Source organism: Trematomus bernacchii, unplaced genomic scaffold (assembly GCF_902827165.1).
Source record: "Trematomus bernacchii unplaced genomic scaffold, fTreBer1.1, whole genome shotgun sequence".
Taxonomy (NCBI): domain Eukaryota; kingdom Metazoa; phylum Chordata; class Actinopteri; order Perciformes; family Nototheniidae; genus Trematomus; species Trematomus bernacchii.
The window spans coordinates 3,816,123-3,832,054 of record NW_022987698.1 but is presented as its reverse complement, the minus strand read 5'-3'; the positions used below and the strand labels follow the sequence as shown (position 1 = coordinate 3,832,054).

General features: G+C 37.2%; 2 protein-coding genes across 2 annotated transcripts; both read right to left on the bottom strand.

Annotated features, from left to right (window-relative positions):
* Positions 1-4,028: 4,028 nt before the first annotated feature.
* On the bottom strand, positions 4,029-9,177 carry necap2 (NECAP endocytosis associated 2). Its single transcript, XM_034139619.1, has 8 exons — positions 8,892-9,177; positions 7,784-7,884; positions 7,053-7,157; positions 6,875-6,956; positions 6,446-6,554; positions 5,541-5,685; positions 5,379-5,463; positions 4,029-5,053 (listed from the first exon to the last, which is right to left on the bottom strand). Exons 1-8 carry the CDS (start codon positions 8,984-8,986, stop codon positions 5,005-5,007), a joined length of 771 nt encoding a protein of 256 aa, XP_033995510.1. The 5' UTR covers positions 8,987-9,177; the 3' UTR covers positions 4,029-5,004.
* Positions 9,178-10,189: 1,012 nt separating this feature from the next.
* LOC117490014 (SUZ domain-containing protein 1-like) lies at positions 10,190-14,953 on the bottom strand. Its single transcript, XM_034139634.1, has 4 exons — positions 14,324-14,953; positions 13,143-13,192; positions 12,773-13,039; positions 10,190-12,678 (listed from the first exon to the last, which is right to left on the bottom strand). Exons 1-4 carry the CDS (start codon positions 14,372-14,374, stop codon positions 12,567-12,569), a joined length of 480 nt encoding a protein of 159 aa, XP_033995525.1. The 5' UTR covers positions 14,375-14,953; the 3' UTR covers positions 10,190-12,566.
* Between the last annotated feature and the right edge of the window lie 979 nt (positions 14,954-15,932).

The window sequence follows — 15,932 nt, the reverse complement described above, 5'->3', positions numbered from 1 at the left end:
AAAGTACCAAAAGTAAAACTATTTATTATGCACATTGGTCCATTTCAGATTAATATATGTCTTGATTGAAATTATTTCTGCATTAAGTGTTATCAAAGCTGGTAAAGGTGCAGCATGTTTTAATTACTTTGTATACTACAGGGTAGCTTGTGAATTTACTCCAGGTGCAACTAAAGTCTTATTTAGGTGTTGATTATATTTCACATCATTAATCCAAATCTGTAAAGTAACTAAAAGGTACAAAATAAATGTGGTGGAGTAAAAGTACACAATTTACCTCTGAATTGTAGTGGAGTAGAAGTACAAAGTAGCATACAATGTAAATACTCAAGTAAAGTACAAGTATCTCAAAATTGTACTTAAGTACAGTAGTAAATGTACTTAGTTACTTCCCACCTCTGATCATATCAAAACTGTCGCTGGACCTTTAAATTCAAGGTAAAACCTAAACAACTTTACGGATGTTTACTGTAACACTGCCCTCAGACTCTGAGGTTAATATTTATTAAGTTAATGTTAGGCAGACTAACATCCGCAAGTATGAATCTGTTGGCAGCCACTCATAGAGATAACCAAAGGTAGAAGAAATTATCTTGAATCATACTCAAATGCGCCACTGCCTTTATTCAACAATACTATATAAAGTTTAAACAGATTATCTGTTATTCTAGGGAAATCAATTGCTAATTTTCTTGATCATATATTAATCATTTTAATCATTTATCTTTAACCAGTTATTATCTTGTTCCAGCTATAATGTATAATCTATATACAAAAGTAGGCATTATTCATTTTTGTCTGACATTTAACAGACCAAAAGAGTAATTAAGGTAATATACAGCAGCTGTATTGATAATGAAAATATTTGTTAGTTAAAGCCCTCAAAAGGTGTTGATGTGGTTTTACCATGTTGTTTAGACACATGAAGTGAAGGGGCAGTCAGTTGTATCTGATTGGAGGACGATTGTTCTAGCTGACCCCGTTCTCCACTAATAGTAAAACAAACCTGCAACATTAACCTGAATCATGTTTAATGTCTTTAAACCACAAGGGGCTATAAATACGTTTCAATAAAACAAACTCAAGATAAAAACTGAGTTATCCACATACTGATTGTCAAAAGAGTCTGTGGCCATGTGGATGTGAAACTATGACACTATTTTGAAACATGGGGTACTACAGTGCACTGCTTGTATTTGGATTGTCATAGTTACAGACAAGAAGGTCATTGTGTCAAGGCCAGACCCCCAGCATTGCATTAAAGCTGCCTTTAACATGCAAATAGTCTACAGTCAGTACTTCTGGATTATTACAGACAAACTGCTGAACATTTACCTTGTTTGTCCATGTAATATGATGAGGCTGGATGAATTTATCCATTAACATGAGCTAGAAGTGTTTTGTCTATAGGCCTACTGAGTTTTTAGTTGCTTTACTATCTGTGGCTCCCCCAGCTGGCTTTGAGCTGGCCACTGATTTTTACAGTGTGAGAGATTTGAGGCTTTTTGAAAATCGGATGAAACACACGCCTGTTGATCTTTCATGTTTCACCACAGACCAAACATCAACTGAATTTAGCCCAAACAGCTTGAGTATTTACAACAACCTGATGCAGCAATACACAAACCAAATGCTGAATAAACAGTCATTCTAAATTGCTTCCTCTTCTGGTTTTGTCCTTTCACACTTCAACGGATACTAATAACACAGCATCCTCTTTATCCTAAAACACATAAGGAAAACACATCCTAAAGACACGCCCAAGTTTTCAAAAGTCTTAAGAGTTGGAGGCGGGAGGAGGAAGAGGAGGATTGTATGTTAAACTGTGCAGCATCCGTGCAAACTTAACTATCATGTTTTGAAGGGTTTTCCAGCAGCCGATACTATTATACCCAGACACAATGGCGCTGCTTACCCATATTAATAAAGCCTTATGTAGCGACATTCACCCACATGATGTTATTGTAAACGCGGTGAAAACGTCCACTTCCCTGTTTGATTTAAAGCCTCACCTCGACAGATAGGTCTGATGGTTGTTATCCTGCCGTCCCTCCATTCTTCCGAGCGGGCTTTAACATTACAGAGGCAGAAACAATCCTCATTCAGCCGTTTTAAATGAAGCCTACCATCAGTGTCTCCTTCCTCTGAAATCTTCCTCCATGCTTTTTCCGGGGAGGGACTTCCAGTCGAGCAGCAGCCTGTTAACTGAGTCTGTTCTCACGAGGCTGCTGCCATCAACTCGTTTCTGTCAACACCGTTGGAATGAAACCCATCAATAAACACGTTTTTTATACAAATGCTTGTGAATTATAATAGTTTAAAACAATTCATTGAGCCTAAGCGAGACTCAAAATGCAAGGAATACCATATTTTAACATAACACCCAGTGCGTGGTAGAAGAATGTAATTTAAAACTGTTTCTAGGTAGCCTACTTGTTCTTTAACTGAGTTTTTCCTTTACTTCAGCTCAACTACCTTTTGGTGGCCAATATTGTACTTTTCACTGCACTACATTTATTTGACAACAGTATTTACTAGTTACGTTGAGTCAAATGATTCTAATAAAATATATATCAACTGATAAATGATCAAGTCATTTAAGGATGTAGATGCTCAGCAGTATAACAAAATAGATTGGATCTCTATTTCAAATATTTTAGTAAATAAACAAGTAGAGTAAGAAATAAGTTATGAGAAGTCGTGAGCCATTTTGCATAATGAATACTAACTGGAATTGAAGGTATATTTTGAAAGCAGTAGTTGGAAAGACTTTGAATACAGGACTGTTGTTTCTTGTTAACAGATTGTTTTTATGTTGTGATATTTCAATGTTAACTTAAAGTGGACCTATCATGCTATATTTGAATAATATAGTGTAGGACCATACCTATATAAGGCATATTTATACTTTTTTTTTTTCAAAATACCAAACAGATCATGCATTTTAGCCATGCCTCATTTAGCTCAATTTGACATTTTTTAACCCTGTTTTAGCAAGGGCAGATTCAGTGAGAACAGCACCATCTACTGGCCTGGCATATGTACTACAGCGTCTCCAGCGCTTTCGAACGGCAATGGCCGTGGCTGTCTCCTCCTGATTGGTGGAGTTGGCCCAATAGCCGTAGCGCCACTGTCCTGACGTCAGGACAGTGGCGCTACGGCTATTAGCCGTGATCACAGAATCAACCCTTGCAAAAACAGAGCTAGAAATTGTCAAATTGAGGCATGGCTAAAATGCATGATCTGTTTGGTATTTTGAAAAAGAAAAGGATAAATATGCCTTATATAGGTATGGTCCTACACTATATTATTCAAATATAGCATGATAGGTCCACTTTAAATAAAATATAATAAGTGCTGGATAGTGAGGTGGGTTGAAGATCGGAAGGTTGTGAGTTCAAATCCCGCCAGGAACACCACCACTAGTGTGCCCTTGAGTAAGGCACTTAGCCTTCAGTTACTCCAGGGAGAATGTCCCTGTAATTGGTAATTGTAAGTCGCTTTGGATAAAAGCGTCAGCTAAATGAAATGGAATGTAATGTAATGCTTCTTCCACCACTAAATTAGAAATATGTTTAATGACGCTTACTTCTTTAATGCCTGAACCATGTAGCTATTTGCACTAAATATGCTCAAATTATCTTACATTATAACTCCTATTTGCCCAACTAATTTTGCAGGTCCTCAAAAACCTACAACATCTAGGTTTTTCAAAGTAGTGGCTCATTTTTTGCAATTCACTCACAATGAAAAGAAATGGAACACAACTGTGGAAACCTTCCTGAAGTTAAATCCAATCCATATCATTAAAAGAAAAAAATCGGGACTTTTAGACAATCCTGTTAGATAATGCTGTTAATAACATCGAGGAGGTAACTAAGTACGCTAAATTGGTGCAGTACTCTATCATACTGATATCTGAGAAATACTGCAGCTTTGAAGAGTTGAAATGTGTAACATGAGCCCTGGAGAACATCTCTCTCAATCTCACAAGCAGAACAGTTCACCAATAAAAATTGAATACAAGAGTCAATGAAATATATTGTTTATTTACAAGAGGACATAGGTTTACATTTTATACATTTCGATTGTTTCCAGAAAGGCACTTATAATGAAATAATCGATACAAATTAGCGACAAGATTGAGGAAAATTCTGTTTGGTAAAAGGCACATTTTTAAAACCACAGAAAAAAAACACACAAGGAAAAGACAGATGAAAGGCGTACACACAGACAAACGTAAACAAAATATGTTCCAATGTGTGTGACAAAAAGAAAAAATTGCTATTATGACTTTCCAACACCATGATTTAAAAGTCTGGGTATATTTAATGTAGGCTTAAGAGGTTTAATGTGAACCTAATTAAATATCATAATAGTTTTCCAAGATCTCCTCAAACTAAAAACTAGTAAACAGAAACACACACACTGGTGTTAAACTAAACATGGACACCTCAACAGGTATACTAATGTTCCCAAAACGGTAAAAACAACCTTGAGATGAGTGGTGCTGGTGTAAATGAGATACATGTAGGATGGGAGCATGATGTCTTAAAGACGAAGAATACGATCAAATCTGATTCTGAACAGTGACAGAATAGAAAAAGGAAATAAAATAAGGGAACATTTGATTGAAGGCAGTGGATAGACACTTCTATCTGGTTAGTGTAACAAAACAATCTTTGCTTTTAACCATCACCATGCTTACTGCTCTTCAAGCATTAACAATAATGATGGTTAGGTGATCACCGGATTTCTAAAATCAAAAGATCCCACTTCATGGCAGAGTTTGAAACATATATAGGATTGTAAAAAATATTTACATGTTTACTGTTTGTTCCTCAAAAAGTGTGTTGTCTGTGGGCTGTAGTTTATGAGAACAAATTCAAAAACAAATGAGCCAGTTACATTTGCCAACAGTTCCTCTTTTACTTTCTTTTTGCCACAATCGTGCTATCCAAGGAATGTTTGGAACCTGAGTGTGTGTTCACATTTTCTCACCACTCAACTAAACTGCACCCATCCTCCCGCTTTGACACCATCTTGACTGGAGCTGTGGAGGAGAGGGGGGAGATGAGAGTGTGATGATGACGATCATAGAAGAAATAATGAAAACCCAGCCTATGACACCTATGTTTATTTTGCATTGTTATCTACTTCTAGCACTGTTTACTTGTAAGCACTTAATAATAACAGATTTGAAAACACATTATAATGACTTAAGACTATAGGCACACATATTTATTGTGCTTTATAAGCACTTTATAATGCATTCTAGACATGGGCATCATTGAAAGTGTTATACAAAATGTGAATGATGGACACGATGAATTAATACACAAACAAAAATACAGGTGACTTTTTTTGTGAAAACGTACTTGGCGCCTGCAGATGTGAAATCTCCCCACACATCGGTGCTGGGCGGGGCGGCGGGGCCGGGGGACCCAAAGTCTAAAAGAGAAGCTGGATGTGGAGAAAAATATTGTTTAAATGATGTGAACGTATTTTATACGTATTTTATATAATAGAACGTTTGTTACCAGTGTTAGTCTCCACAGCTAAGACTGGCGGCTGTCCCACCGGGGGCGGTATGACACCTCCAGCCTTAACACCTGGTGGAGGTGGGAGGAGACCCCCAGCCATTCCCCGCGGTTTGGCACCACCTGCTTCCCTCTTCTTGATGTTCTGAGATAGACACAGTTTCAGAACGTCTTGAACCTTTACTCTTTTCTTCATAAAATATGTCAATTTATCATTAAAGGGTTCTTACACCTTTAAGAGTAAGCACTTTCAAGGAAACTTAACCAAAAATATCCAGATCTTCCAAACCTTTATAATGTAAATGGTTAATGAAAACGCAATTGTTAAAATGTTTATGGAATTATTGTATCCCCTATATTTCAAAGTGTATTTATACTTTCATTTTAACTTAACAGATTCAAGAATTAGGGGGCAAAATAGGACTTATCTGACAAGAACCAAAGAAAAAAATGTTCAAATTTCAAATAACAGACAGCCTTTAAATATTTTGTTCTATAACAGTTTACAAGATTGCATAACAGTATGTGCAACAATGTCTGATCCCTTAAGACAACAACAAGGCTGAACATTTGACAAACTGATCAGACCATTCCAGCAGAATATCTACATTAGAAAAGTGCTGCTCATGTTACTAATTTAGTTATTTTACTTTACTCATTTAGGATGTGAGTCTGCTCCAAGTAGTTTGAGAAACATAACTAATAAGGCATAGTTTCAATTCAAATAGTAAAGTAGCTTAGGTTTACATGAGTTATTGTGTAGCAGGCATATTTCAAGGAGAATATTCCAATTCAAGCATATTACTTACTTTGAAAACAAAAGTCAAAATGTAACATTTTCCAACTTTGAAGGAGCCCTGTTAGTGATTGTTTTACATCTGTAAAGTTGGGGCTGAATGACTTACCCCAATACTGATCTTGATTGTCTGTCCCTCTTTAAAGCTGAGGTCCAGCTTAGGTGCTACGATATCAGAAGCTTCCTGTTTTGCGATCTCGCCTTCTTGCTTCACCCACCTTTAAAAAAAAGAGTTTGAAAGCATAATAATTATCATTTAGTTCCAGCTAGGAAAAGACAAACTGGGTCACTGCAGTATTAAGATACAGATGAACAACAGTATTGAATTTTATATATTGTAGCAAACACCTTTCTCACAAATGATATACAGTATATGTGATGGACCAATGTGCATCATTATCTTCTCAGAAAGCAAATGTGCAAGTTAGCATGTTGCTCACACTTTCACATTTAAACATAATCACGTTAATGTATCAGGATTTGCTTATTAATATGTACAAGATCATATAAAAAGGTGTGTTAAGAGAAGTGTACTTACTTAAAATGGTCTTGTAAAGCTACGTTGAAGTCAAAAGAGTCTCCACGATCAGCAAAACCCAGACCAATAAAAGCGTGACGTCCTTTACGAAAGACAAAAAACAATATCATGAGGGCACCTTATGCATGACAGGATGAAATATTTAACAAAAGCAGAGTCTCTGATAAAAGTGTCTTACCATTGCCATCTTCTATCCGGATCACAAAATACCTGCTAGAGTCTGATACTGATTCAACTACACACCCTGGATACTGTTCAACTGGAGCTTGGGCGAACAGCTCTCCTGCAAAGAAAAAGATAACTTTAAAGTTAACAGAAGATATCAGTTTTGTTAAATGTTGTGACAATCTCAGTGACTGAAGTCAAAGCTCACTTTGATACTAAATGTGTACAATTAAAAATGTGAAAGGGCTTCAAATCTGCTTCAAATTCACCAAAGCAATAACCTGTACAACAACAACCCAAAAACAAACCAAACCTTTGTAACCAGCCTTAGGCACTTAACCACTTCTAAAGACAGAAACAGCAATGTAAATATGTTGCAAACAAGTTATGTTATCCTACCTAAATTACATGAAGAGCAAGTTCAAATGTGTTTCTGGGTGCTTGACATCATCCAAAATTACACAAACACTGTCTCAAAGTTAAGCATTTGTTTAGCCTCATAATAACTTTTCAGCATATTGTAATTAAAGTGGTGTGACACAAAAAATGGAATTCTTTATAGCCTTATTGTACCATGTCTTTATCATTAATAAACCCTTATCTTGTGCCACCTAAAGCTGTGTCATTGATGACAACTGATGGCTCACTTTTAACAGTAGGTGCTTTACTGATACTTGTCACTATAGTTCTTTTAGAAGGTTAAGTTACTCACCTAAATGAGTCAGTTGTAAAGAGTGTGTTTACCTGTGTTTTTGTCCTCTAACTTGATGTAGGCTATCTTGCCTTTAGCAGTAATTTTCATCCTGCCACTCCATGAAGGTTCATCCAGCTTCCAGTCAGCAGCACTAGAAAAACAGGAAACACACATCTTAGTGTGAAAGTGGCTGACTTGATCAATGTTTTTACACAGGCAGCTGCAGCTTTTCACATCAAGAGGAAGTGAAAATGTCCAGGAATACTTGAATATATCTCTATGTCAAAAGGGAACTCCTTTCTTTGCTGGTAAATGAAGAAAAACAATATACAGAAGACAAAACAAAACCGTAGATGACCACAATACCAAACAAAGACACTTTCAGAATGTCTGTCTTTATTAACAAAACAAAACATGACATACATATCAGTTTACATTAGAGCAAATCAAATATGTGTAGGAACACCGTGAGATTCAGAGGAAAGCTCCACAAAAAGCTTTCAACTGGACATTGAGTTATAGTTGTTTTATTGTTTTCTGTCGGACTAAACTTAATTGAATGTTAGAGAATGACATCAAGGATCAGTCCGAGTTTGGTATTGACTCAAGTTAACTTTGTCACAGTTTAACAGTAGTCCATACACTTCTTTTTTGCTTTACTTTTATCGCTGACACGTAGCTTATACAACTGCTAGCATTAATTCTAACATTCATTATCGGACAGCCATGACGCGAATCAATTTAAACTGTCCATGCTTGTAGTGAGCAGCAGTGTCATCATGTCTTCTACATTAAAAGTGAACACCAGTTTCAATTTACAGTCAATTATCATCGTTGGGAATGTTGTGACCGATTTAAGTGAACAGTTGAAGTTACAGCTGCAAACTTGTGTTTGGAAATAATGCTAACGTGAGTAGCATACCTAGCCGTTAGCATATTTTTCAGCCAGCAGGGGTATGTCTGTTTATATAAAGTTTTAAAGTTATGGTTTGTGTATGCTTTAACAATCTTCCCGCACGTTATAGTTGAAGAAGTACAACAACATACATTCTAACAATTGGCTGTCCGATAATGGATGTACTTAAATTAGCATGGTGACGGACACTTGTCCCGCAGTCAGACAGACTCGTCAGTTACAGCCGTTACTGCTCTACTTACCGATATCCACGGTTCGAAGCCCGCGGAGGGATCTTGTAAACGTGGACCTCGGGCTTAACACAGAGCATTGACTCATAACTGTTGTCCTCTGCCATTTTGTCAAGTTTCACTAAACTATCAGAACCAACTTCCGACGTTCAATGGACACCAGTTGAAGAAGCAGACAGATGGACGACAGGATCCCAAAGCGAGCCGCGGTGCTCGGTTCAAACAGCGCCGCGCCTGGCCGGGGTGGTTAGGGCTACTGACCTGAGAAAGTACTCAGAATAGTAAGTAGGCCTACTACGTACAGTAGTCTCACCAGTGGTGGAATAGGTATTCAGATCCTTCACTTAAGTTGAAGTACTAATACAAACTGTTAAAATAGTCAATTTCTAGTAAAAGTACTAGATCAATAATGGTACTCAAGTAAAAGTCTTTAGGTACGAAAATATAACTGCACTTCAAGTATTAGGACTAGAAGTAGGCTACTCATTGAAGAAAAACTAAAACATTTGAAATATTTTGGAGCAAAAGAAGCATATTCACACATTCAAGAAGCTGGAACTGTGAAATATTTTGGAACAACAAACTTCTTACTAAAATGACTGCCAATTAAATGTTCTGTTAACCCACTCATTGTTTTAGTGACTTGAATATAATGTTGGATGGTTTAATACCAAAATAATCATTTTGTAATGGTTTTTCCTAAGTATTGTGTGTCAAAATCTGAATGTGTAAAGGTACTAGTAAATTAATCGGCACCACTTTACAATAAGACTACCCTTATAAAGGATTCATAAAGGGTTTATAATTAGGTTGTAAACACTTTATTAATAATTAAGAACCATTTATAAACCAGTTCTAACATACATCAACACAGGCTCACTCTTTGGCAAGATGACTAAGCCTTATATTGGCTACTTAGCGAGAATCAACTCAGTGAACAACAGATACCAAGGATGCTGGCTGATGAAGAAGACGAAGTAAGCTAAGTAGCCAATATAAGGCTTAGCAGTACAGATAAATGTGGGCTCACTATTTGGCAAGCAACCGGTCACGCACAGGTGCCCTGTTTATCTCATGTCTTATAAAAGCTTATTAATGATTTATAAAGTGTTCACAACCTAATTAATAAATAAATTACAAACTATTCGTAAACCCTTTATAAGGGTAGTCTTATTGTAAAGTGTTACCAATGAATCTGTAAGATAAATGTATTGGAGTAAAAAGTACACAATTTGCTTCCAAAATGTAGTAGAGTAGAAGTATAAAGTATACCCATGCAATGAGCTCTATACAAGATGAAAATCATTCCCCAAGTTTGAAGTGTGTTTATTAAAGGGTATTCAAATTTCATTTGTTTTTCAAGTTTTAAGTAGACAATGACATCAAATCCACCTCAAAGTAAACAGATGGTGGTGAATGACTGAAACAAAGCTTCATGTGTAGATCATATAGATACAGGATTTTTTTTTCGCTTTTCATTTTCAATTTGAAAGGATAGTAAATCCATTTCAATTATTGAACCTAATTCCTGGGACAGTATAACAATTAGTGTACAAAGTCATAAAACAAAAACATTGAGATGTTAGAGCTGCAATAGACACTTGTATATCAATAACAGAATCTTCAACTCTCACAAATGGACAATAAACAATGAATTCATTATTACCCTAAATGACTGTTTTTCGTGTGTTCTCGAAGCAAGTGAGGTTGTAAAAGTGGTCCAAATGTAGCAGGTCAATCAATTTTTCTAAGTTGGATGCTGTGTGAAGGTTATTTAATTTGCCATTCGTCAGTTTCAATTCACCTTTTTTCTTGCAAATATTACCAATCGATGGTTTTCTGACATTGGAAACTATTTGGATAAATTATGGTCAAACGTCTTACACTTCCTTAACAAAAGCGTTATTGCACGCTTACTGAATATGATTTATTACATGCCTAAAGCTGTTGCTGCTATAAACTGTGCCTCAATGACATTGGTTCATTATTTTGTTAAATAAATTCTATTACAATACACAGAAAGCTCAATATTAGCAAGCACTACCCGTTGGAAAGTGTGTGTAGGAATATGTTTTAATTTAAGGCATACAAGTGTCAAAGGGCTCAAAAATAGCTGCAGTAATTATCAGTATTTGATGAGTTTATTGATTTCATGATTTGCAAACTTTTATTTCAATGGGTAGCAAAGGATGGTGTATCTCTGTGTGGAAAAACACCACATGAAAGACATTCAATCCGGGCATGGGACATTTGGCTTCGTTGTTAAGGAAAATAATAGAGTTTGAGATTTCCAAAATATTTGTGTTCATATTTGTAGTTCTAACAAAAAATGTCCTAACCTTTTTCAAAAAAAGAAACGCAGATGTCATGTTTGTATCATCCTCCATGCTGGGCATCAAATAGTTATTTCTGAAGACTAAACCATAATCTTAACACAATCAGTCAATATATTTAAACTGGTGCGAAAACTGATCAAAATCGTCTTGTCTGGACCGATGCAATGCAGTTGGCTGTAAGAGAGGTTCCAACACAGCAATTTAGATAAACAGCAAGGCAACACACACTGGGACATTAACGCACAATGACTTAAGATTTTCAATTCATGAATAGCTCCGACTTCTTCCACTTTCATAACATTTAATGACACTACCAATAAAGTTTCGTCTGAAGGCTAAATCATCTAATATCTGGCAAACTACTGATCTCAAACATACTTTTGTCTCAGAAAAAAAAACACAAACATGGGAAAAATACCGTTAACTATTTAAAAAAAGGGTAACTTCAAACAACACAGCACAGGTTATTAGGCAGTTTGTAAAAATAATACAGGGAGTAAATTTGTCTTATTGCTTGAATAAGCTTTGATTTAGTGACATTCTGTCCTTGAGATCTGCAATCTTTGACCACAGGCTGTGTGCCCACCGGGCGTTTCTTTCATGGCCACAAGGGCCGAACGGAGGCCTATGGATGGTGGAAAGACCTGCTATGGGCCTCCGCCATTGTTACGCAACTACAGTATAAAAATGCCCTTTTGAGCACAGTGCACTTTCCCTCAAACTGTTGGATCAGTTTGACTTTCTCTCACTTGCACTCAAGCTGTTGGACATATAGTAAACTCTCAGCCCTGTCACACACTTAATTTCCACTGGACCCAACAAACTAAGGCCAGCTCTCCGGTGGACACCCAGCCATGATCCACGCTCCATCAGTGGAAAGGCCAGCTCGTTAGCTTGCTTCTCTCCGGGGAACTCCCACATATTGGAGAGCTCTTCTTATTCTCCCTGAAGAGACAGACACCTGATGTCCTTGTCTGGCCAATCATACTTAAAATCATAGGGCACCTCATGTGGCATCAAAGTATCACAGTGTGTAGGGATGTGAGGCCAAAGCCTGTTCACAGTGTGGAACAGAAGGGGTTTCAGATCTTTGGCGGATCTCTGCCAGGCCCTTGCAGCTTTCCACAGAAGGAAAAGACAATGTGAAAGCCAAAGACCATGCCAGTAAGCAGAGTAGAGAGAGGGTGGAGAAGCTCATTTCAATCCATGCTGCGTCTTCGTAATACTTTTGTCTGTTACATTTTGTCTCATCCCACCGCTCTGCTCTTCATACCACAAACAACCCCTTTAACTGCCACCCTTTATGCCCTCCTAGGTAGACAGCTGATTCCTTGCAGCAAGTAGTTCCTGTTTATCTGCAGAGTCTGAAGCCCGAGGTGCCATCCGGGCCAGTGGGCTGGCGGATCACATGAGTGTTTGGACAAATTGGTTCTGAAGGTTGCTGCACGCTCATACGACTTGGCCTTATGATATGAGAAGAAAAGAGAATAAATTAATAAAAGTGTTTTAGGTACTATGTCAATTTATTTGTTGTTCTTCTTTGTTGTTTTGTCTTACCTGTCCTGGCTTGGATTGTCCTGAGGCACATCACCTGAAGACGCACTACCCAAGATCCTTCTTCGTGCTTCGGCATACTCTGCCTCCCGCTGGGCCAGAGACTTCATCTGCTGAGAGGGACGAGTCGAGGATGCAAGGTTTCCTGCATTACCGTTTGAGGGACGTTTCAAAATTCTAATTTGTGGTGGGGGTGCTGCAGGCAAAGAGTCATCCTGAATTACAATAGCAGTCCGAACAGGAGAGCCACGAGACCCCAGGATGGACTTCCTGTACAGGTAAAAACAAGTGAGAGATATACAATTACTGTAAGAAAATTCTATGCAATCGAACCATACATTTACCATTCTTTTTGATAAATTGCTTTGCTTACTTTGCCTCCTGGTTTATTTTCAGTTTGGCCTCAAGCCTTCTGTCTATTTCCTGGGGAGAGAAACACATGTAAGACATGTGTAATCCAACAAGTTGATTATGTCTGCTAAATTGACCTGAACAGCAAACATTTTTACCAGATATTTAATTTGCTGCCTTATTGATGGAAATAAAGAAAACTGCCTTTAAGTTTTTTCAGATATTATGGAATGGTTTAATCATTGCAGATGATATTCCCTGATGACCTAAAATTGAAAATGTGAATACTCTGCATTTTGTAATTTTTTTTGTATCATGGGGGGCATCACATACTTGACCATTTGTTAGGAAATTGACTCAGCTCCTACTTGTTTTTTATTGAGTGCATTGTTGTATTCATTTTTAAACAGAAGTTGAAATGTATATTTTGTGATAAAACATGGTAGACTGTACATATCTCACCATCATATCAAAATGTTGCCAGCAGTTGGATTTCAGTTTGCAGTAATAAGGATGAGAGGATAAAATAATGCAGCAACTCAACCATAACATTTCCATAAAATCCATAATAATGTTATCATGTTGTGTCACAAAAGTGAAATGGTCATGTTTAGCAGCCACTTTAAATGTTATAATAGAAACATAAAATGTAATGACAGGGGGGATAGGTTACCAAAAACAAAAAATCATAGAAAGTGGACCGTCTATAGCTAACAGATCATTTGACCAACAAGGCAAGACAAATCTGCTAAATATGTTTGCTGAAACTCTAAATATACTTTAAAAAAGGTCAACTGTTGGTGGTATGGTATTACATGACTAAATCCAGCCTTTCATATCCGCAATAGTCGGGTCTAAAGAAATGAGATACATTTGAAAAAGTTGACTTTTTTTTTAAAACAAGTTTTCTTTATCGATATACATTGGGATTTGAAACATTATAAGATCATTTTTCTCGGTAAATAAATGGTCATGAAGCCAGCATTTGTCCTGTGTTGTTATGGGACAGTGAGGCCTACAAGACTCGGTGAGGAAAACAAGCTGATTTCTATGATGAAAAAACAACCCGAAATAAAAACATGTTTAAATCAGGAATTCAAACGCCAGACACACAGAGAGTATTGCGGATCATTGCTTTGCGACTGGATATGTGAATTCAACTCTTGCTTAGAATAATATCTGTACAAAGTTAGTGTTTCTCACCCCGCTGTCCGCCGCCTCTTCCCAGCTCTCTGCAACCTCTTCATCCTCCATGTTTAACAGGACTGCTGGTTAGCTCTCCGGCTCCTCTAACTCTCTCTCATCCACACAGAGGTACATGGGACGGTGGGCAGAGCTCACACACACCCACGGGTAGCTCAAACTCACGGGTGTTGGTGATCAAATGAGAATTGAACGATGAACAAATTCACAACCCGCCGCTTGGCCGCGTGTTAGCCTGCTAGCGCTAATGCTTAACTGAGGGCAATCCCCCCCTGGCTGCTGCCTGCTACTTTAAAACTGGCGTAATGTCGACCTCGCTAAATCCAGTGTCGTCCACACGTCGCTCGGACGGAAAAACACTGTGTGTAAACAATAGTTTTGGATTGTTGACAGCTGAATTAGATAGTGTGTAACATGGGAGCAGTGCCTCTTAAGTATAGCCGTAAAACAAGAGGGGAAATTACGTTATATTGACGTTAGCTTAGGTGGCGTCAAATTGCTAACCTCCGACAAGACAACTTAACGGGCAGAAATAGTCATTTCAAATGTGACATGTAACTGACTGACGCCTTATCCGTGTAACTTAACAATTAGAAATATGTGCACTATTGTGTTTGAGGATAGAGCGGTGAGAGTTGGCTGAGGCTGTTTATATTTGATTTTGAGGCTGTTTGTGTGACACCGTGGTATCGAAGGGAAGAGTTGCGTTCAAGTCTTGTACGTGGCACCGACACACCAACGACACAGTGGTCACTAGACATGTAAGAACGCTAAAGGGCAAACGTACAATTATATAAATGCCATGACAGTTACTGCAAATATAACTGTGTTGCATCATAGTTCCGTTTGTATGAAAGGGAAATCCACAAATGACCCAACATAATAGTTGTAACCAGTCTATGAATGTAACAAACAAGTAGCGGATGTGGAAATGAACGACAGTGACTTGAACACAGCATCAGAAATTGGCAAATAGTTTTCCTTGTTTTTGAGGCGTTTAGTGGATGTAGTATTTACTCAACTCAAGTACAGTACTTAAGTACATTTCGAGATACTAGTACTTTACTTGAGTATTACAATTTTGTGCAATTTAGTACTCTTATCCAATACAATTCAGAGGTAAATTGTATACTTTTACAACCTTTATACCTTTAGTTACTTTGCAGATTTGGATTATTGATATACAATGTAATCAGAATCAGAATCAGAATACCTTTATTAGTCCCACGGAGGGGAAATTTGCATCGTTACAGCAGGAAAGAGCCACAGACAGCTTAATGTTACCTATGTTAAGAAAAAAAAGTACTAAGTTATGATATAATAAAAAATATAATATAAAAAAATTAAAGTAAAAGAAAAATACTTTCCAAAATACAAATCCTGTAACAGTTCTTAGGATTTAGCAACCAGGTATATATTTAGCAGCCAGGTATATATTACACAGTTATTAATGGCATATGTATATAATGTATATATTGCACATATAGCACATATTGCACATAGTAATCACCTCTCTTTTACTATCGGTCATTTAAGTATAATTTAGATCAATACAATGTGCCCATTTAGACACAAAGATAGTGGACACACACACCGGCAAATGTAACAC